Source organism: Cynocephalus volans, chromosome 3 (assembly GCF_027409185.1).
Source record: "Cynocephalus volans isolate mCynVol1 chromosome 3, mCynVol1.pri, whole genome shotgun sequence".
Classification (NCBI taxonomy): Eukaryota; Metazoa; Chordata; class Mammalia; order Dermoptera; family Cynocephalidae; genus Cynocephalus; species Cynocephalus volans.
The window spans coordinates 13,954,958-13,978,279 of NC_084462.1; the positions used below are offsets into that span (position 1 = coordinate 13,954,958).

At 40.1% G+C, this 23,322-nt stretch overlaps 2 protein-coding genes across 3 annotated transcripts in view; both read right to left on the reverse strand.

Annotated features, from left to right (window-relative positions):
* Positions 1 to 525: 525 nt before the first annotated feature.
* On the reverse strand, positions 526 to 8,009 carry C3H19orf18 (chromosome 3 C19orf18 homolog). The gene is made up of 5 exons (XM_063089951.1): positions 7,889 to 8,009; positions 7,677 to 7,781; positions 2,369 to 2,471; positions 1,581 to 1,747; positions 526 to 626 (listed from the first exon to the last, which is right to left on the reverse strand). The coding sequence occupies exons 1-5, from the start codon at positions 8,007 to 8,009 to the stop codon at positions 526 to 528; spliced, it is 597 nt and encodes a 198-aa protein (XP_062946021.1).
* The window catches only part of ZNF606 (zinc finger protein 606), a 74,443-nt gene continuing 54,031 nt past the window's right edge, over positions 2,911 to 23,322 (reverse strand). The window contains exon 9 of one of the 2 annotated variants that reach the window (XM_063092008.1): positions 2,911 to 2,993. The gene's annotated coding sequence lies outside the window, so the exon portion shown is untranslated. Of the gene's footprint in view, positions 2,994 to 7,736; positions 7,782 to 23,322 lie in introns of those variants that run through there. The other variant, XM_063092009.1, reaches the window with a different exon arrangement.

Here is a 23,322-nt window from a genome sequence, read left to right on the forward strand (position 1 = left end):
TGCCTCCACAGAGCTGGGACCTAACAAGGATGACTGTGTCTTAATCTGGTGTCATATTTATTTTGAAATCCTGTTTCTCCATGTGTAAAATAAAGACAAGCTACTTCATAGAATTGATGATAACATCATGGGGAAAATTTTGTTTAATGAAAGCATTTCCCTAGCATTGTCTAAAGGGCTGCCCAAAGATATTACTTGTACAGTATTTCTGGTCAGGAGTAAGAAAAGAAAATCCCAGCAATTTCTCTTCTACCCTTAAGAAAGTTGGATTTTTTCTATTTTCCAATCAACTTATAATTACTCATGAACTATGAGAGCCAAGAAGCAAAAATTTCCATATCATATGAATTTATTTTCTGTTATATATTTCTGGTGTTTCTTTCTTTAGAGTGCTCTTCTACAAGGTTATCTCTGGGAGCAAGTCACGCTCCTGTTCTCAGTTGCCTGTCATCCCTGCAATTGTTTCTTTGCATTGGCCGGCACGTTCTGCATCTCTTTCATTTGCCTTCACAAATGCTCCATTTTTTAATTGTACATAGCACTCTTGGTTTTATTTTTCTCTACTAACTTTTGCTGTTCCCTTAATTTCTTCTTTTCAAGATTTTTCTTTCTTTTTGATCTAATAACTAAAATGTAGAAATAATGTTATCAATATACCAATAAATGAGCAATAGAAATGAGACAAAAGGAAAAATGGAAAAATAAAGGTACCAAAGTGGTATTTTCAGGGGATGATGAATGTTACTTGTCTGAGGAGGGTGGTAAAAATTGGATTTTAAAAGTATTTTCCCATTTTCTATATTCAGACTTTATAAATGCCCAGTAAAAAAAAAAGTGTTGAAAAGTTATAATCCAAAGGTAGTGAGAAGATGTTGAATAAATATTTTCTACAGATACAAGGGCTGTCTTCCCCAGTAAGCATCAATGATCTATTCTACTTTTGGCTTTTCAGCTTCTTTCAGGCTGTCTGTGTCTGGAATTGTTAGGAAACCCACGTGGCGGATGGTTAGTGTGATTGAATCAGACACTGCATTGCCGCATGTTTTTGCTCTAGAATTTTTAAAACAGGCATACACAAATCTCAGAACTCCTACAAAATCAGGTTTACATGAGCATCTGTGTTGCCCTCTCCTCACAAGGGTATGCAGAACATGTCTATGGTGGGTGTCTCTATGCAGGGGTATTTCACCTGGGGGTAGTGACCTCTGTTTTGTGGGATCCCATTTTCACTTCAGATTGACGCAGATGGTACCAGTGGAATATCTGCTTGCCTATGTTCTAAGTGCAGGAATAATATCACGTTAATAAGTATGTTTAAGGGAAATGTTTTGTCCTGGAAAAAGTCTGTTTCTTGAACTCTATTCTAGATCCTTGGAATTTCCCTGTAAAAGGAACCAAACAACCACACAGCTGTTTACTACTCTGTATAATTTTCTGTATATGTGGCCCTAAATATTAGTTTTCTTACCTCGAACTTCGTTAACTACCACTTGTCTTTGCCTTTGAAAACCAAACCATCTCTGCCAGCTTAGCTTTCTTGTGACTTTGGATCTGACAAGTCAAACTGGCCAACTCTCTACCTGAATGAATGAACTTTTCCAGTCCCATCTCATTCTCTGGAAGCAGGTGAGTGGACTCATCCTGGCCGTCTTCCTCGGAGCCCCTCTCTGCATCTTTGGGTAATGGTATCGGGATGTTTTTATAAAGTGACTCAAGTTGTTGCCGTTCCTCAGCCTGTACCAGTCTACTGGAGAATAATATAGATCATTTAGAAGCACGATTTTCACAGCGAATCATGTCTTTTTTTTTTTTTTAAAGGTGACCGGTAAGGGGATCTTAACCCTTGACTTGGTGTCGTCAGCACCACGCTCTCCCAGTGAGCTAACCAGCCATCCCTATACAGGATCAGAACCCGTGGCCTTGACGTTATCAGCACCACACTCTCCCGAGTGAGCCACGGGCCGGCCCTAGCAAATCATGTCTTAATCATGTGACTTTTTGATTGGAAAGGAGTAAGGAGTCACTTGTACATGGTGGCAGGTGAGGGAGGGAGGCAGTAATAGACTTTTAAACCAGACTAATCACAGCCAGATCTCAAATTTCTGTGCTGACAGGATTATTTCTGGAGTGTGGAGTAACTCTGATAATCCCAAAGCATGGATCAAAGCCAGGAATAGGAGTGAATGAGGCACTCACATTGGGTCCAAAACTTAAGGGGGTTGACAAAAAACTCCAAAATCAACTGTCAATTTATAAGAATTATCATCATCATCATTATCAGAATCATCATCCTTTGCCACTAAATAATAACCTAGTTAATCTTTTATATCTTATTTAGGATAGTAGATGTTATTTAGTGTATACTTACTATATCAGATAGGAGATTGTGATCCCACATATCAGGGCAATGCTGAAAGCTATACATGCAATTAAAATGACTTGAGAAAGAGCAGGTCTATGTGGAATTATTTCTAAGAATGAAAAAAAAATAAAAGTTCTCAAAAATTCTCATTTTAACTGTGTGTCTCAGTCAATATATTTGTTAATCATATTGTTACTACGAAAGGGAATAGAAGACAAAATCAGAAATACCTTAAACATAGCATTCTTAATTTTAAAAAATGTTGAGGCTAGATTACACAGCCTGTGAACAAATATAATTTGAATTCCCAACAAGTCCTGACTCCCTTTTTTTGTCTACCTCCTGTCCTTTGTCAAAGCCCCCTGTTTTGCTCTGTAGAGATACTGGATTCCTGACTCAGTATAGCAACAATATGTCATCAATATAGCTGAAAGGCCTTGGTTTCATTATTCAAGTGTTGCCTTGATGGTCGCAAGCTGTGTGGTGCTCTAATAAAAGGACATTACAGGGCAATTTAGGATGGAATTTCATGAACCTGAATTCCAGGTGTCAGATCTTAGGGCTATAGAACGCGCTATAAAACCGTGGTTGTTCTTTGTGGGCTCGGATGTTTCCTCCTTCATCGTATTATCTGAAATTTTAAAAAATAAATAACGAGAGAGTTATTATATAAATTGAACCATAGATCAATTGGCAAAGTAAAATCTCATAAAATCTGACAAACTGAGGTACTTACTCCTTGTCCTATACTTGGCCCTCCCTCACTTTTTCCCATCACAGGAATAGGACGAAGAGTTCAGCTGACTGAGCTGAAAAATGCCCTGAGGTTTACACCTCAGTGTGTACTTGGCATCACAAAAACAACGTAGACTATGAAAATGTGAGGAGTGTAAAACGATCAATTGTAGATTCTAAGTGTGGGGTATATGGGTGTTCATGCTACAGTTCTGTCAACTTTTCTGTATGTTTTCAAATTTTCATAATGAAATATTGTGGGGGAGGAAAGAACATGGGTTACAGATGATGTACGTACAATGAGAACGGGACATCAGCCTGTGAGTTAGGCATCAAGGGGGTCGTTAGAGACCTAGGCAAAGGCAGTATGAGCAGTGTGGTGGAGATACAAGCTTGACTAAAACAGGTTCAAGAGAGAACAAGAGAAAATAAATTGGAGACAGAGAGTTTTGAATTTTTTTTTTTTTTTTTTTTGAGGATTTTGCTATGAGAGGGGGAAGAGAAATGGGTGCAGCTCTTGGAGGAGGCTGAGGGATCAAGAGATGGATTTTGGCTTTTAAGATGGGAAAATTGATGGCATCTTGGTATGAGAATGGGAATGAGACAGTAAATCATCATAATATAGTGTCAGTTCATTTAGGCTGCTATAACAAAATACCATAGGCTGGGTGGCCTATAAACCAAAAATTTCTCACAGTTCTGGAGTCTTAGAAATCCAAGATCAAGGTACATTCAGCATCTCATGAGGGCCCACTTCCGAGTCCATAGTTGGCTCCTTCTTGCTTGTGTCCTCACATGGTGGAAGGGATGAGCTAGCTCTCCGGGGTATCTTTTATAAGGGCACTAATCTCATTCATGAGGGCTCCACCGTCATAACCTAATCACCCCAAAGGTGCAGTCTCCTAACACTTTCACCTTGAGGGTTAGGATTTCAACATATGAATTGAGCGGGGAGGGAGCAGAGGAGACACTAGCATGCAGACCATAGCATGCAGGAAAAGGAGACAGAATTGCTAGGAATGTTCTTGAGTTGGCCTGAGAGGATGGAAGCTGGTACACAGGTAAGCTTTGGCGTGGACAGTTCCACTATTGACAGGAGACAGAGAAGAGTATAATTGAAGATAGACAGGAGGATTCGGCAGGCAGGGCAAGACGCTGGACTGGAGGTGCCCAATGCATGATCCTCCAACAGAAAGGGACCAGAGCAAGGAAAGGACATCTAAGTAGGCGGAGAGCATGGGAGGGCAGGGGAGCCTGGTGAGGACCCTGTGGAGCACAAAAACCAAGCAGGGTGGTGTAGAGGAGAAAGAGGCATGCAACTTTAGCTGCCGCCATGTCTCTGACACCAGGATCAGCCAGGAGGAGTTCTCTCTTACAGCAGAAAGAATCTGCTTGGCTGTGAGCACTTCCTAGCAGTAACCCGCCTCCTGCTCCTGCCCCAGATTGCCCCCACAACCACTGTTTGCCTGTGCCATTGTCTAGTCCTACAGTTGTGGCCCTTCTCCTTGCATAGGAGTTCATCCTACACAGCACATCACATAGCACAGCCCATATTGCCCCCACAGTGCCAGAAACCTGTACAGCTCCAGCCATACAGCCACCTGCACAGCCCCAGCCACCCACGTGACCCCAACTGCCTTGTCGCCAGTTCAGCCCCACCTGCCCACCTGGGCCCAGCCATCCAGCCAACCACATGGCCCAACCCACCCACATGGGCCCAGCTATCTAGCCATTCTTGCAATCCTAACTGCCTGGCTGCCCACATGGCTCAACCCACCCACATGACCCCAATTGCCCAGCCATCGGTGCAGCCCCACCTGCCCCTGTGGGCCTTGCTGTCTGGCTGCCTGCACAGCCCCACCCACCTGCATGGGCCAAGCCATCAAGCTGCCCACAGTCCCAGCTGCCTTGGCTGCCCACATAGCCCCTACCCACCTGTGTGGGCCCAGCTGCACATATAGCCCCAGCCACAGAGTAGCTGCTGGTGTCCCCTGGAAATGCTGAGTCTACCCAGAACTTACTGAGTCTACCCAGAACAATTGAGTATTTTGTCAGTGAAGGAGAAAACAAGGTCATCCTGTGAGAGTGAGGCAGAGGTAGAGTATGTTGGGGTATTCGTGGTATGAGAAATAGAGTAGCATATTTTTTATGAAATTTTCTAGCAATGGAATTGCTGAGTGTATTGACTATATTTTCTTATTTCTGTATTCTTGATGCTCTGGCATTTGGGGCCTTGATTCTAAAAACACTCCCTCTCCCAAGGATGGCTACATCCTAGAGACAGAAAATGACTCTCCTATGAGAGTGCCTTTGATACACAAACCAACCAATCCAGAGCCCACACCTGCAGCCATCTCTTTTATTAAACTCACACACCAAGCCAATATTCCCCCTCACCTAAATCACCCCAGGGGGAGATACTGGACAACAGGAAACTACCCTATAGCCCAGAGCTTGCCAAAATTATTCAAATTATCCAATCCTAAATTTACCTGGTGTACTTGCTCTACCTTACTCATTCCTTCCCATAGAAACCCCAATAAAGACTATGGGCTATGCTCGCCTCTTTCCTCTTTCTGCCTCCTGACTGACTGGTCTTTCCCCATCTGGTCCTGCATGGGGGCTATGTGTGTGTCCTGTTTCTAGGAATCTGTGAGTATAAACTTCCTTCACAATAATCATTTCTACGTCTGGGTGTCTGACCAAAACAAATCTCAGATATATTTCAACACTCTGGGTCAAAAAGTAAACGTATTGTTTTATGTTTCTAAGAATTGCCAATTGTCCTCTATAGAAGTTGCATTCATTACTAGCTTACAAACAAGATAAGAGAGATTGTTTCCCTGCTTTTTTGCAAGTACAGTTATGAAATATTTTGCCCTCTTTCAACATGATAGCTGAAAACTTGTATGACAGTGTAGTTTCAATGTACATTTCTCTTATTATGGGTGAAGCAGGTTTCTTCTCATATAATCGAGACACAGGAGAAAATTAATGTCTTCCAGCAATCTGATTAGACAAACCATTGTGTCCCCTATTTCCGTCCTACCTATAATTGGGACCTGAAGCTCAGGGGTGGCAGAGGTCTCAGCGAATCTCTAGTGCAAGCTCACAAAATAAGTTAGTAAGGACTAAAATGCAGGCCTTTTGATACCCTGGCTAGGACTCAAGCTCTGTGCTTCCGTGGTGGTGTTGGTGTGAACTGGTAAATGAAATATTCATAGCTGAGCTTTAGGAAGATTAATAATGTGTTTGGAACGAGTGGATGTATTGATCATATTTTTTATTTTCTGTATTTTCCAATACTTTGATATCTTGGGTCCCTACTGATCCTGAACAGATTGTCCCTCCCAGGACCATTTAATTCCTGAAGGTAGTAAACCACTTGCCTTCAAGCAGGAGCATGACTTTCATATACAAACCAACCAATCCAAAGTCCATAAACCCCAATTACCTCCTTTATTAAGCTCTTATACTCATGGCCTTTTTCCACTTGCCCTAATCACCCCCAGGGCCAGGCACCAGACAACTAGAGACAGCTCCAATGCCCCAGAGCTCACCCTTCCAGATCCCTTGATTTACCTCTATTGCTTAAAATTTCCACGGGATTATTAGATGTTTCAGCTAGAAGGCCATTGAAGGGGATCAAAGAGAAAAGACAGGTTTCAGATAGATTCAGGAGAGTAAGGAAATAACTTGGTATTAGACAAGGGAGGCTAACACATTCTTTCCAAATATCTAGGATGGTAAATGTTGTTAATAAATTTATCCCCATGCTTAGTGGGGAAATATGTGGGTTAATTTGCAAAAGCACGATGTTCTATTTGCATCCAGTTTCCTTTCATGAATATGGACTTTAACAACATAACACTTTTGGTTTCTGGTCTACTTTTGCAGTCACAAAGTTGGGATACCTCCTCCTAGGTTGAGGGCCTAGAGAGACTTAGAGTTGAAGGGTACCGTGATCTCATCAGAAGGTCAGAAAGCCAGCACTGGGGGCAGAAGGGGAGCCAATGGAGATATCCTTTCCTCGGACACAAATTAGATGCTATTATATCATATATATAGCATTTCCCCTGTACTGAATTGAGATTGTTTATAAACATCACATATCTCCACAAAGGGTTGCTGCCTAACTTCACAGATTGCCAGGGTTGTTTCTGCTGTTTTAAGATAAACAGAGTTTTTCTAGTTCTTAAATTAAAAAGCAAAGCATAGAAGATAAATGACTATAAAGAATGCTCTACACTTGCATAGCATCTATGCCTGGACTCACACACTTGACTGCCAAAACATGTGCACTGAATTACAATTAAAGTCATACAGATGCATTCATATAATGTGGATGGAATAAAGGTTTTTATGTGTGCTAATTAAAGTGAAATTAAAGAGAAGAAAGCATCAATTCCTAAAGAGAAATCACATCTTACACAGAGTGATGAGCATAGGATTTTATTTCTGAGCAAGTGTTCATCTAAATATATTATATTTTATGTACCTTGCTAATAATACACAGGGCACATTCACATAGCATATAAGATAATTCTCATTTTACTGAATGAGTAATACAATGACTTACCTCTGGGTCTTGAGAAAGTCCTTTGAATCTCAGCTAATGGAGTTTCACCAAAGGGCACGTTGGGCTGTGTGATGACTTTCATGGGTGTTTGTGACTGTTTATCACCTTGAAAAGAAAACTTGTAGCAGTGAAATGTAATTACCTTCTTTTTATTACCCTTGAAACAGCTTTTTACTTCTCCTGAGACAAGTAAAACCAATGGTTGAAGCTACCTGATGAGCGTGTTATTATTCCAACTCGATAGAACCTATCTGCATAAGGCAAGCATAAATGAAGAGGGCATTCTATTAAAAACAAAAATAAAAAAGTGAAAGAACTTTGAACCTTGTCCATCACTCAAAAAATGTCAGTCTTTTATCATACAGATGAAAGGAAATATTTAGCTATAGTCCAGTATCTCTCCTTTACTTCTCTGAGAAACTAAGCAATTCTGCTGCTCCCTGTAGAATGTTTGGGTTCTGATTTGGAGCCACCAGTATGAGGTCAGCTCATGCTGCCACAATGAAATCCCTTCATGGAACCAAGTCAGCCAATGGGGAGACTAACAGACTGAGAGGGGTGTGATACTCAGCTTGTGGGTGCAGATATGAATAAGACCAGGTCCCTGCCTTCAGGGAGTGTATATATTAGTGAGGAGGCAGAAAGAAATCAATTATTCAATTTGATACATAATAAAAAGCCAACAGAGAAGGTAGCAGAGTTATGGGGGAGGGGGCAGGGGGGGCAGGCCTCATTGTCAAAATGTCTGGATTCTAATCTTCATCTCTGGCTTCCTAGATGTTTGAGCTTGATCAAGTTACTTAAAGCCTCTGACCTGCGGTATATTCATTTGCAAAATGAGAGGTAAAAATAGTACCTACCTCACAGGATTATAGTGAGAGTTAAAATAACATAATCCAGGGCTGGCCCATGGATCACTTGGGAGAGTGTGGTGCTGACAGCACCAAGTCAAGGTTTAAGATCTCTTTACCAGTCATCTTTTTTAAATAATAATAATAATGTAATCCACTCAAAGCTCAAAAACCAGAATAAGCACTGAATCAATGTTAGCTCTTTTTATAATATGGGATAGTGTCAATATTTGCAGTAAAGCAACTCAGTACCTCTCCAACTTTTGGGGACTTCAGAAACCTAGACCCAAGTGGCTGCATCCAAAAGTTTCTGTAACGGAGACTAATTAAATCCTCTCAAAAAGTGGAAATAGGATTGAAAAGCAGATGGCATAGAAGAAGGTTGTCAGCCCTTGTACTTTTTCCTTGCTCCATCCGGTAGTTCTCACAATATACATGGCAGGTTTCAGTTCACCTCAACCAGTTACAATAAGATAACAGACCAGTAGATCACTAGATGCTTTTAAAGCTTCCTGGGATTAGGAATTGGTTTCACTTGCATGGCAGCTATCCTTTCTGAATGTTTACTAAGTGGCAAGGCCAGCACCCTCCAGATATACCCATGCAGTGGACTATAGCCAGCTACTTGCTTTCTTTTAACAACTCTTCTCTTCCTATTCTCTATGCCTGGGGATGACCCATGTGAGAACTTGGTGTCTCTCTCTCTCTCTTTCTCTCTCTCTCTCATTGAATTCTCAGAATTGTCTCTTTAATAGAGGCTGTGTTTTTATTTCAACTTGGTTTTGACTTTCAAGTTCCCCATAGGCACTACTGTCTTTGGGGTTGGTTTTAGAATATCAGCTTCCCAATCATCACTACTGCCTTGCCCACTCATTCCCCATATGTCCATGAGTGCCTGGCTATTCCTGGGTTTAGTTCTTGCCTTGGTTCTTACACTCCATGCACCCAGCCCAACTCGGTGAATCATACCAATCCATTAGAATACCACTATGGGTTAATGACGCTAACAGATGTGTAAAGAGTATCTTTTCACCCTGTTCTCTCATCTTATAATATTCATAAGTTAGAAATAGGCTTTTAAACAGTGACATTCTACATAATGTAATTATTATAGAATTTTTGATATATTTGGCAGCTTATTTCAGAAGATAGAATGCTGAGAATCTTCTAGTCGGTGGTTTCTCAGCCTGGCTATGAACATATGTTAGTTTTCTATTTCTGGATAGCAAATCACCCTAAAGTGAGCAGTTTAAGTCACACCCTTTCATTATCTCATGTTTTCTGTAGCTCAGAAACCTGTACATGGCATAGCTGGCTTCCCCACTCAGGATCTTGATTCCCTGTAAAATCAAGGTGTTGGCTGAGACTGTGTTTTCATCTGAAGCTCACAGTCCTCTTTCAGCTCATTCAGGTTGTTTTCAGAATTCGGTTCCTTGAGACTTTTGGGCTGAGGTCCCTGTTTTCTTGCTGGCTGTCAGCTGAGAATTGCTCTCAGCAACTAGAAGCTGTCCTGAGTTTCCAGCATGTGACACCTCCCTCCATAGACAATTCCCAACATGGTTGTTTCCTTTTTTCAAGGCCAGTAGGAGAATTCCTCTCCGACTCTGAATCTCTTCCTTTAGGAAGGGCCCAGTCATTTTTAAGTTCTCACCTGATTAGGTCAGGCCCACCCAAAGGGATCTCCCTTTTAATTAACGGAAGTCAACTGATTTGGAACCTTAATTACATCACTTTATCATATCATGTAACATAATCACAGGGTAAAGTCCATCATGCATGCAGGTCCCCACACTCAAGATGCGTGTACTCCAGAGGGCAGAAATCTTGAGGGCCATCTTAAAATTCTGCCTACCCCAGCATGCAGGGCCTTTAGAGAACTTTCACAAAATACAAATTCACAGGTCTCCAGCCTAAAGTATCTACTGATTCAGTATTTTCTTGGTGAGTCTTCAGTATTTGTGTTTTTAAATAATTTCCCCAGATGATTCTGATGTCTGAGAAGCTTTGGAAACTGATATGGTCTGTCCGTCTTGTGTGACTGATAAAGAAATTCTCATAAGAATATCTCAACTGACCTATGCACTTCTTCCATTTCATCCTTGAAAGTGCTTCTCTTATTCCCGAGAAACAGTCCCATTTACGGTTGTTTCTTTGTCCTAAGATTATGTGATTTCCTTCCCTCCACTCCCTCCAGCTGCACCACAACTCCCCACAGGGAAACTTACCCCTATCTAGAATGTGAGACCAGTCTAGAAATGGAAGGGAACGTGTACCTATACCCAATCCTCCCAGCCCTGCTACAGTCCTGCTCTGACCATGAACCCCAGTTATTTCAATTGAGCTTCTACCTTATTTTTTGTGTCAGAAACAGAATCTTTTGTCTTGGTTATATAGAGGCCAAGCAAAGATTTCCTCTTCAACCCCTTGAAGGTTCTCTGAAAAATCAACTAATAAACAGAGGTTAATGTGAAGAAAAGCCATAACAAGTTTTATTATTTTAACATGCTGTGAGGGTAAAATGCATGGGGGAATCACAAGAGAGTAGTTTCCCAATAGGTACAAAGCTTATATAACTCCCTTCATAGAGAAAGTGGAAATGGAGATAAAAAAATGAATCAATGATTCTTAGCGGGGTTCAGTGGGCTTGGAGAACATACAATGGCCTGGGACAAAGTCTGTTTGGCCTGTAGAGCAGACAATGGCTGGTAAACGATTTTCTTCAAAATACTGAATAAGACAAATAGAAGACAGTGGTCTGTGACAAAATTTTGTCCAGGTGTGTTGTAGACTTCAGTTTTCCTTCCTGTGATATGAGTTGAGTTAATTAAAACTCAAGGAAAGAGGGCTGGCCCATGGCTCACTTGGGAGAGTGTGGTGCTGATAACACCAAGGCCACAGGTTTCGATCCTTATATAGGGATGGCTGGTTAGCTCACTTTGAGAGAGCCTGGTGCTGACAACACCAAGTCAAGGGTTAACATCCCCTTACTGGTCATCTTTAAAAAAGAGAGAAAAAAAACCTCAAGGAAAGGTCCATAGGTAAAAGTCTTCTTTGGTGGGTCTGGACTTTAGGCAAATAAGGGAACATCTTCATCCTGTGCTTTCTTTGGAGAGTGGCAGAAGATTGAGAGAGGGAGCAGTGTAGGGGTTGTTGTTACAGAGACCTTGAGGCTACTTCTTTAGTCCAGCATGTCAAAGCACCATTTTCAGATAATAGCTTTCTGTACCCCAACAGTTACCACCTTCATGAGTTGGGTTCTGCCCCTTTCCTAAAACTTTATTTAGCTAAAGCTCTACCTCTGAACTAAAGTTCTTGTGGCAGACCTGATCATTTACTTTGCCCTTCATAGACTTGCTTTCTTCCAAATTCCTTACCTCCCAGCTCTATTAGCCCCTAAAGTCTGGCTTCTATTTTCCTCATGCCATGAAAACTGACCTTACTTCTCCTTCTAGCATCCCCACCCCTAATAGTTGGGGGATAATACTGATTAATGCCTGTACCTAATTCAGTTATTGTAAAACTAAAGAAGTATATTTTGTTATTCAAATAGAATTGTTTATATATATGAGCAGCTCTGACAAGTCGTTGGCATTATTTGCTGAAGCTTGAATGAGTCCACCAGCTTCTCTAGACAGGTCTGTTCTGGAGCCAGAGCAGGTATGAGAAAAATTGTGAAAGTCTTTAAAATCGAAAGACTTTCGATTAGCTCATCGTGCCTTGATTAGCTCATCTGCCCAGATGATCTCAGCCCTCATTTGCTGTTTACTAGGTTATTTTATGCCTCCAAGGAGGTAAAAGTTAATTTGTAGATCATTAAGAGTAACATAAATAATGTCTGTCCATAGAAATGCAAGTTGTGCCTGGTGGAATGCATTTATCATTGCCCTGTGGATAATGATCAGTTTTGCCAGCATTCCTCTGACCAGGAGTCCCTCCATGACCAAACTTTCGTCAGACTCCTATTTTGGATTAGGATTTAACGTCCTTGGCATTTTCCTTGGCCTATTGAACCCATTTTTAGCAAAAATTGTACTAAGCTAGTTTAGCAAGTATCCTCTACACTTGATACCCAACCAAGTTCCTTTGCCCACCACCCTTGATACCTAACCAAGCTTCTCTTAGCAATTTTCTGTCCCCTCTCTCCGCCTGCCTGTTGACTACAAAATCTCCAGCTTTTCCTGCTATTTTCAGAGTTCAGTCTCTCTCTCCTACTGCAATAGTCTTCCCTGCCATTTTAAATCAGTGTCTAGTGCTGTTCGTTTACACAATTCCTCACCACAAGAATGCATTGTCAGTTTTTATGTATCTAGACTATTTTAGTGACAAAAAACTAATAATAATCTCACAAAATGTAACATAAAGAGGTTTTTTAAATCTAGAAAGAATGTGTTAATTATTTACACACATCACCATATTAAGATAATAATACAGTTACCCACTCAGTGTTAACTTTAATACCTTCTACACTGAAAATTACATGAAACAATTTTGTGTTTCTGGTATTTCAGGAAAGTTCTAGGCTCCTATTTCCTTATTTGAAATAAACATCAAGGACACTTGGGAGAGTATGGTGCTGGTAACACCAAGGTCAAGAGTTCAGATACCTTACTGGCCAGCTGTCAAAAAAGAAAAAAAAAAGTAAGAAGGAGAAAAAACAAAGCATGCCAATACATTAATCAGTGAAACAGTGTAACACAGAGTTGCCAGGTAAAATACAGAATGCCCAGTTATCTTTGAATTTCAGATAAATAAAGTATAATTTTTCAGTATAAGTATGTCCTATGCAATATTTGGGATATACTTATACTAAAAAAATTTACTTGTTGCTTATCTGAAATTCAAATCTAACTGACAATCCTGTATTTTTATTTCCTAAATCTGGCAACTGTAAGGGTAAGTAAAATAAGATTAAATTTTCTCTGTTGCCCAAAGAGAAAGAGATGTTTTCCTGCTTCCCTTTTTTTTAGAGCACTTTGATGAGAAAACTTATATTTGTCAGTCCTTCCTTTGTCCTTTTTATACGTATGTATGTAAATCCTTTTGAAAAGCTCAATGAGACTCTTTGCAGATGTTACAATTCAGGAATGTTTTTCTTAAGGTCCTTTTCACCATCTCTTTGAAATGTAAATGTCAAAAGAGATAGCACCATACCTCTCTGTCACCGTGGGAGTTCCGCGTAGGAACCTGGCATCAAGCTTTAACTGCCACTCGTTACAGAACTTTTTGGTTTTTTGTTTTCCTTCAGATAAAGGTGATTAAGTAAAACAGACAGCCACCCCAATTACCAGGCGAACTTATGATGGACTATGAAAGATGCGTGGTGAAATCCTTTCAGGGGTGGACAAGTTATCATTTATGTTGGAGACTAATGACTTATTTGTATCTGCTTCACTATATAAACAAGTGAAATTTCTTTCTTTTTTACTAATGTCATTAGTGGCTTGCTTGTGACATTGCATGAAACCGAGTTTAATGCTTATCTAATAATAAAACTGTTTTCTTTGTTCTCTACATTTGTGGAGAGAGTTTTCTGGGATGGCAGGAAATTTTACTTTTAATTTTTTTCCCAACACAATTAGAGTGTAACATCAGAAATATCATGGTACACATAGGAAGGAGAGCTGCTAAATCTGAAGGCTCAAACAGAAAGTCAGAAATCTGCTGAGGATGGATTTCCAAGACTAAAGGTTTTAAAAATTTGCATTTTGTGGGTTTTTAAAATCTGCTTCCGAGGACTGTTTGATTCTAAGAAAAGTCAGAGGTTATAGGCCTAAATTGGAAACACCAGGAAAGCAATATGTTTAGGGAGCAGTCTGAGAATGAAACCGGAAGAAGAGCAATCTCTATAGTTTTACTAGTTTACAATCTTGGCTGAATTGGAAGGATACATTCTAAGATCACACACACACACACACACACACACACACACACACAGATCACACACACACACACACACAGATCACACACACACACACACACACATCTCACACACACACACACACACACACAGATCACACACACACACACACACACACCACACACACACACACACACACACACACACGTAAAAGTACTTGTTATTCTTCGTTGTGTTCTGCTCCCTGATGTAAATATTGTAGTCCAATAAAACTCACACGTAAATATTCATAATCCAAAAAAAGGCCTGACTCTGTCTAATGAAGACAGGCAGGAGGCAAGGATTATCTAGGACCAAGGAAGGCAAGCTTAACAAGGACTTTAAAACCTAAATGGGATTTAACAGGCAAAATTGAGAGTGAGGACCTTACAGACAGAGAGCTCATCCTATGCAGTCTCAGGAGCCTGAACGACTGTGACATCTCCAGGAAACTGTTGTATTCCCCGTGTTGATCCCCGTGTTGAATCCCTCACAGCATATTCTAGGATGACCAAATCTATGCACCTGGAAGGGATGTCCCCAGCTAGGGTTCACCTCAGAACAGCCTGTTCGGATTCCCTCGAGGGTTCTCCTCCTGCTATGGTCTGAATGTCTGTGTTCCACACACCCCCCAATTTATATACTGAAACCTAATCCCCAATGTGAGGGTATTTGGAGGTGGGGACTTTGGGAGGTGATTAGGTCATGAGAGTAGGGCTTCATGAATGGGATTAATGGCCTTATAAGAGGCCTCAGAGAATTTCCTTGCTCACTTTCCACTACATGAGAGCACAGTAAAAAAGGTGCTATCAGGCTCTCCCCAGACATTAAATCTACCAGCACCTTGATCTTAGACTTTGCAGCCTCCAAAACTGTGAGAAATGAGTTTCTGTTGTTCACAAGCTACCCAGTATCTGGTATTTTGTTTTAGCACCCTGAACAGACTAATATACCTCCCTTTTACCTCTGTGTCTCCCCAAGTCGTTTTATATCATTTCTCTTGCTCTTCTGACTGCCAAGTGGGGAGTAAATCTGTCCTTGTCTCATACCTAGGAAACTGATATAATTATTATTGTTTTCTTTCTTAGGCTCTGTTCTGTCTTACTCTGCTGTCACACTGGTTTCCCTTTTTTGTTTGGTGGGTGGCCAATATAGAGATCTAAACCCTTGATCTTGGTGTTATAACACCGCACTCTAACCAACGGAGCTATCTGGCCAGCCCACCGGTTTCCTTTTGAGGTGTTCAAGGTCTGGACCTACTAGACAACTCCCAGATGGCTGTTGTTACAAGTGCCACACCCTCTGCTAAGCAACAGGAGATCTCAGGATTTATGCTAGCTCCATTGGATGCTCACTTTCAGGAATTTCAATCTGAGAAGACAAAAAACTTGTGCCAATCTCTTCCTGAAGCCACAGGTTTGCCCATTTTCAAGCCTGAGCTGTCATACTTCTTGTGAGTTCTGCAAGAATTTTAGTGTCCTGCTGTTAAACTTTACTTTGTTAAAATTATAAAGAATTATTTTCTATTATTTGCCACTGTTGGGGTGCAGAAAGCTGTTACCCCAAAATAGGGTGCTTTGACATGCTGGAATAAAGAAGCAGCCTCAAGGTCTATCTCACCTTCCCCCCCCACAATTCTGTCTCTCAACTCTCTGTCACTCTCCAAAACACAGGATGCAGCTGTTCCCTTATCTTCCTAAAGTCCAGACCCACCAAAGAAGAAGACAACTACCTCTGGTCCTTTCCCTGAGCTTTCATTAACTTAACTCCTATCACAGGAAGGAGACTGGAGCCTGTAACACACCTGGACTAACTTTTGTCACAGACCACTGTCTTCTATTTTGGTCCCATTCAGCATTTTGAAGAAAATCATTTACCAGTCATTTTCTGCTCTTCAGGCCAGACAGACTTTGTCCCAGGTCATTGTATGTTCTCCAGGCCCATTGCATCCCCCTAAGAATCATTTACTCCTATACCATCTTCTTTTTCCCTATAGAGATGGGTATATAAGCTCTGCACCCCCAAAGGAAGATGGGGACATTACTCTCTTGTGATTCCCCTTTGCTTTACCCCCTCCCAGCATGATAAATAATAAAATTTATTGTGCCTTTTATTCATATTGATCTAAATTTGTCAGTGATTTTTGTTAATAAACCTTCAGGGGTGAAGAGGAAGTTTCCCCTTGGCCCCTACAGTTAAGGCTCTGTAAGCAGGATACCAAAAGCTACCCTTTTTTTTTTTTTTTTTTTTAAATGACCAGTAAGGGGATCTTAACCCTTTGACTTGGTGTTGTCAGCACCACGCTCACCCAGTGAGCTAACCGGCATCCGAACCCGTGACCTTAGTGTTATCAGCACCACACTCTCCTGAGTGAGCCACAGGCCGGCCCCTGCCCTGCTCTTCTGAAGCCATGGACAGAGGAGAACAAAGCTTGAAAGCCAGCAGGAAAGGGTAAGAAGCCTTCCTTACCAGTCAGACTTCTGCTCTCTCTCTCTTGCTGTGGAATCTAATTGAATGGATGGTAAAGATCACTGTTTCTTTTTGATTGATGGGATAAACAGATTTGTCTGAGTAGTCTTAGGTGTAGCAACTCTGGTATCTGTTTGTTCTATGTCTTGTCTTTCTGTGTCATTTGACTTAAAGAGGAGAACTACATACAATTACCCCCTCATCTCATTTATGCCCTAAAGCTTGACTGATGACCAAGAGAGAGCTCTTTCTCCTTGGTGTGCACCATTTGGGAAACATGATTTTCAGGACGTTTGGTGACCAGTTTAAATTAACTGGGAACTCCAAGACATATAAAATGTTAAGTTACAAATGTGTCAAGCTCTCAGGGTAGTTTGTCATAAGAGGCCCAGTACATAAAGGCTTTTGTCGTCTCAACCTTGTTGTCTTTGTGCTGGAAACTCCCTTTCCAGTATCACCTGTCCACGGTCACAGATTAGTGAGTCTGTGACTGGAGGCACCTCAAGTTCCATGGGGGACCAAAGATTCTTAACAGCCTGTTGCAACAAGGGTCTTTTGCTATCATAGCCTATCTCTGGGAGTAATTTTTGGGGATCGTGAGTTCTGTCTTTTCTATGCCCTCTCTAAGCCTGACAACAACCTCCTGGTCTTTGTTAAATTGAGTCACTATTGAAATTAGGTGCCCCACTGGGGGATCCTGAATTGTCCCTGGCCAGGAGATGGATCCTTTGAATTAGCTATATTCAAAAGAGAACTTTTTAGCAGATCTGGTCTTAGCTATCTTATGAGTACCTATAAAAAAGATAAACATAACAAGTAGGCTTAAAAACTTCCTTGGCTCTGTAGTCGAATGATGAGGATTTGGTGCTTTCACCATCACTGCTCAGGTTCTATTCTCAGTGAGAAAACTAATCCCTTGGAGATGTAAATTCCTTTGAAATGTTAATATCCAGGAAAATAGCTAACAGCATTTGGGCAAAGATTGGATTTAAGGGCAGACCCATGGCAAAATTCCTTTAACTCAAGAAAAAAGCATTTATAAAAATTAGTTAAAATTGGTTTTTTGTTACCAAATTAGGCTCTTGGGTCTCAATGTCATCAAAATGAACAAAGCACCCAACAGAATTTAAGGCAAATAATGCTTTATTAAAAAGATATAGACTCATGTATAAGAGAGTCAGCAATAGAGAAGCTGTCTCCCTGAGAGAAGTTGGGGAAAGGTTTTTAAAGGCAAGCAGCTCCTCCACTGATGTCAGCATCTTGCCTTGGTGATTTTTGGTATCTTTCTGGTGGTTGCCAGGAGCATCAGCTACAGGAACATCCTGTAGGGGTCTCAGAAACTCACAAGGGGTCTCAAGGTTAATCTGTAACTTAATTTTTACAATTACAGGAAAGGAAAGAATGAGTAGATAACGATGTTTTTTTAATTAACTTTTTAGTTGACATAATTACACATATTTATGGGGTACAGAGTGATATTTCAATACACGTATACAACGGGGAATAATCAAACAGGGTAATTAGCATACCCATCACCTCAAATACTTATGATTTCTTTGTGTTGTAGCATTCAAATTTGAGAGCAAATATTCTTTTTTTATTTTTTATTTTTTTATTATTTTTATTTATTTATTTATTTATTATGAATACTCATGAGATACAAAGCTGGTTGTACCCCCTCTTGTCAATGATGTGGGCATCAGATTTATACTGGGGGCATATCCATTACCAGAAATTACTTTTGTGCCCTTTGTCTCCTCCCAATTATCCCCCAACTTCCCTCCCCTTCCCCCTCTCCCCTCACCTCCAATTTGTAGCCCTAGGAATGTTCCCTCCCTCTGTTGGCTCATGGCACTACTGTGGTCATTTTTTCTTGCCTTCCTTTCTCTCTTAGCTCCCACATATGAGTGAGCACATGAAGTATTTATCCCTCTGTGCTTTGCTTGTTTCACTCAACATAAGTTTCTCCGGGTTCATCCATGTTGTTGCAAATGGGAGTATTTCATTCTTTTTTATGGCGGAGTAGTATTCCATAGTGTATATATACCACAGTTTCCTTATCCAGTTATCTACTGAAAGACATTTAAGTTGGTTCTGTATCTTGGCTATTGTAAAAAGAGCTGCAATAAACATCGGAGTGCAGGTATCTCTTCGACATGATGATTTTCATTCCTCTAGATATATACCCAGAAGAGGGATTACTGGTTCATATGGAAGATCTATCTGTAGCTGTTTGAAAAAACTCCAAATTGTTTTCCAAAGTGGTTGTACTGGGCCGGCCCGTGGCTCACTCGGTAGAGTGCGGTGCTGATAACACCAAGGCCCCGGGTTCGGATCCCATATACGGATGGCCGGTTCGCTCACTGGCTGAGCGTGGTGCTGACAGACAAAGTGGTTGTACTAATTTACAGTCCCACCAACAGTGCAGTAGTGTTCTCTTCTCTCCATACCCTCACCAGCATTTGTTATTCACTGCCTTTTTGATTATAGCCAGTCTAACTGGAGTGAGGTGGTATCTCAATGTGGTTTTAATTTGCATTTCCCTGATGACTAGTGATGTCGAGCATTTTTTCATGTATCTGTTGGCCATTTGTATGTTTTCCTTTGAAAAATGTCTATTCATCTCCTTTGCCCAATCTTTTAATTGGGTCATTTATTTTTTTACTGTATAATTGCTTGAGTTCTATGTATATTCTGGATATTAGTCCCTTGTCAGATGCATAGTTGGCAAAAATTTTCTTCCACTGTGTAGGTTGTCTTTTCACTCTGTTGATTGTTTCCTTTGCTGTGCAGAAACTTTTTAGTTTGATATATTCCTATTTGTTTATTTTTTCTTTTCTACTCATGCTTTTGGGCTCATGTTCATAAAGCCTCTGCCCAGACCTAACTGCCAAAGTGTTTCACCTATATTTTCCCTTAGTAATTTTATAGTTTAGGGTCTTAAACCTAGGTCTTTAATCTATTTTGAGTTGATTTTAGTGTATGGTGAGAGATGCATATCTAGTTTCATTCTTCTGCATATGGATATCCATTTTTCCCAGCACCACTTGTTGAAGAGGCAGTCTTTTCCCCAATGTAGATTTTTGGTGCCTTTGTCTAATATCAGATGGCTACAAGCCTGAGGAGTGATTTCTGGGTTCTCAATTCTACTTCACTGGTCTGAATGTCTATTTTTATACCAGTCCCATGCTGTTTTGGTTACAACAGATTTGTAGTATAATTTGAAGTCAAGCAGAGTTATGCCTCCAGCTTTTCTTTTTTGCTCAGGATTGTTTTGGCTATTCGTGGTCTTTTGTTTTTCCATATGAAAGGCAAGATTGTTTTTTCCATTTCTGTGAAGAATGTCATCGGTATTTTGATTGCATTGAATCTGTAGATCATTTTAGGTAGTATAGACATTTTTACAATGTTAATTCTTCCAATCCAAGAGCATGGAATATCTTTACATCTTTTTGTGTCTTTAATTTATTTCAGAAGTGGTTTGTAATTCTCATTGTAGAGGTCTTTCACCTCCTTGGTTAAATTGATCCCTAGGTATATTTTTTTGGTGTCAATTGTAAATGGGCTTACTTTATTTCTCTTTCTGTTTATTCATTATTTGAGCATATAAATGCTACTGATTTGGGGGCATATATTTTGTACCCTGCAACCTTACTGAAGTTATTAACCAGCTCTAGGGGTTTTTTGATAAGAGTCCTTAGGTTTTTTCTATATACAGTATCATGTCATCTGCAAATAGGGAAAGTTTGACTTCATCTTCTCCAATCTGGATTCCCTTTATTTCTTTCTCTTGCCTGATTGCTCTAGATAGTACCTCCAGTACTATGTTGAATAGAAGTGATGGGAGGGGACATGCTTATCTTGTTCCTGTCTTTAAGGGGAAGGCCTTCAATTTTTCCCCATTCAGAATAATACTGGCAGTGGTCTTGTCATAAATGGCTTGTATTGTGTTAAGATATTTTCCTTCTATACATAATTTGTTGAGAGTCTTTATCAAGAAGGAATGTTGAATTTTGTCAAATGCTGTATTGAGATGATCATATGGTCTTTGTCCTTGAGCTTGTTGATGTGATGTATCACATTTACTGACTTTCGTATTTTGAACCATCCTTGCATCCTTGGGATGAAGCCCATTTGATCATAGTGTACAATTTTTTTGATATGTTGCTGTATTCTAATTGCTAATATTTTGTTGAGGATTTTAGCATCTAGGTTCAGCAAGGATATTGGCCTGTAATTTTCTTTTTTTCTTGTGTCTTTATCTGGTTTTGGTATCAGAGTTATGTTGGCCTCATAGAATGAGTTTGGGAGAGTAGCTTCTGTTTCAGTTGTTTGGAAAAGTTTCATGAGAATTGGTATTAACTCCTCTTTAAAAGTTTGATAGAATTCAGCAGTAAAGCTATCCGGACCTGGACTTTTTTCTGTTAGAAGATTGCTAATTACCGCTTCAATCTCCTTGCTTGTTATTGGTCTGTTCAGGTTTTCTATCTCTTCTTGGCTCAGTCTTTGTAATTTAAATATGTCTAAAAACTTATCCATATCTTCCAGATTTTCAAATGTGTTGTCATACAGTTGTTTATAATAGCCTCTAATGATTCTTTGTATTTCTGTGGTGTCAGTTGTAATGTCTCCCTTTTCATCTCTGATTTTTATTATCTGGGTCTTCTCTCCTTATGTTAATCTAGCTAATGGTGTGTCTATTTTGTTTATCTTCTCAAAAAACCAACTTTTAGTTTTGTTGATCTTTCCTATTGTTTTTGGGTCTCTACTTCATTCAGTTCTGCTGTGATCTTAATTATTTCTCTCCATCCACTGCCTTTAGGTTTGGATTGTTGTTATTTTTCAAGTTCTTTGAGGCATAGCATTAAGTCATTTATTTCGAGTCTTTCCACTTTTTTGATATAAGCATTTACTGCAATAAATTTGCCTCTTAGTACTGCTTTTGCAGTATCCCACAAGTTTTGGTATGATGTATCTTTCTTTTCTTTTTTTTTTTTTTTTAATTTTATTTTGTCGATATACATTTTGGCTGATTATTGCTCCCCATCACCAAAACCTCCTTCCCTTCTCCCTCCCCCCATCCCCCCAACAATGTCCTTTCTGTTTGCTTGTCATATCAACTTCAAGTAATTGTGGTTGTTATATCTTCTCCCCCCCCCGGTTTTGTGTGTGTGTGTGTGTGTGTGTGTGTGTGTGTGTGTGTGTGTGTGTGTGTGTGTGTGAATTTATTTATTTATTTTTAGCTCCCTCCAATAAGTGAGAACATGTGGTATTTCTCTTTCTGTTCCTGACTTGTTTCACTTAATATAATTCTCTCAAGGTCCATCCATGTTGTTGCAAATGGCAGTATTTCATTCGTTTTTATAGCTGAGTAGTATTCCATTGTGTAGATGTACCACATTTTCCGTATCCACTCATCCGATGATGGACATTTGGGCTGGTTCCAACTCTTGGCTATTGTAAAGAGTGCTGCGATGAACACTGGGGAACAGGTATACCTTCGACTTGATGATTTCCATTCCTCTGGGTATATTCCCAACAGTGGGATAGCTGGGTCGTATGGTAGATCTATCTGCAATTGTTTGAGGAACCTCCATACCATTTTCCATAGAGGCTGCACCATTTTGCAGTCCCACCAACAATGTATGAGAGTTCCTTTTTCTCTGCAACCTCGCCAGCATTTATCGTTCAGGGTCTTTTGGATTTTAGCCATCCTAACTGGGGTTAGATGGTATCTCAGTGTGGTTTTGATTTGCATTTCCCGGATGCTGAGTGATGTTGAGCATTTTTTCGAAGTATCTTTATTTTCATTAGTTTCTAGAAATATTTTGATTTCCTGTTTAATTTCTTCTTGGACCCATAGGACATTCAGAAGCCTACTATTTAGTTTCCATGTATTTGTATAGCCTACAGTGACTTGCTTATTGTTTATCTCCAGTTTTAGAACATTGTGGTTGGAAAAGATTATTGGAATGATTTCAATTTTTTTAAATTTGCTGAGACTAGATTTGTGACCTAATATGTGGTCTATCCTGGAGAATGTACCATGAGCTGATGAGAAGAAAGTGTATTCTTTAGCTGTTGGGTGAAATGTTCTGTATATATCTGCCAAGTCCAGTTGGTCTAGGGTGTAGATTAAATCCTGTGTCTCTTTGTTGACTTGTTGCCTGGAAGTCCTGTCCCATACTTAAAGAGGGGTGTTCAGATCACCCACTATTAATGTATTAGGTCCTATCTCCTTCTTTAGGTCTAAGAGTGCTTGCTTAATATATCTGGGTGATCCAGTATTGGGTGCATACATGTTTATGATTGTTATGTCTTCTAGCTGGATAGTTCCCTTTATCATTCTATAATGGCCTTCTTTGGCTTTTTTAATGTTTTTTGGTTTAAAGTCGATTTTGTCTGATATGAGAATAGCTACTCCTGCTCA

Coding starts and splice junctions, on each gene's coding strand:
- C3H19orf18 (XM_063089951.1), bottom strand. CDS start 8,009: ATGGACAAGGTTCAAAGTTCTTTCACTTTTTTATTTTTGTTTTTAATA. Junction 7,782..7,888: donor AATAATAACACGCTCATCAG/GTAGCTTCAACC, acceptor TTTCTTTTCAAG/GTGATAAACAGTCACAAACA. Junction 2,472..7,676: donor GACTTTCTCAAGACCCAGAG/GTAAGTCATTGT, acceptor TTTCATTCTTAG/AAATAATTCCACATAGACCT.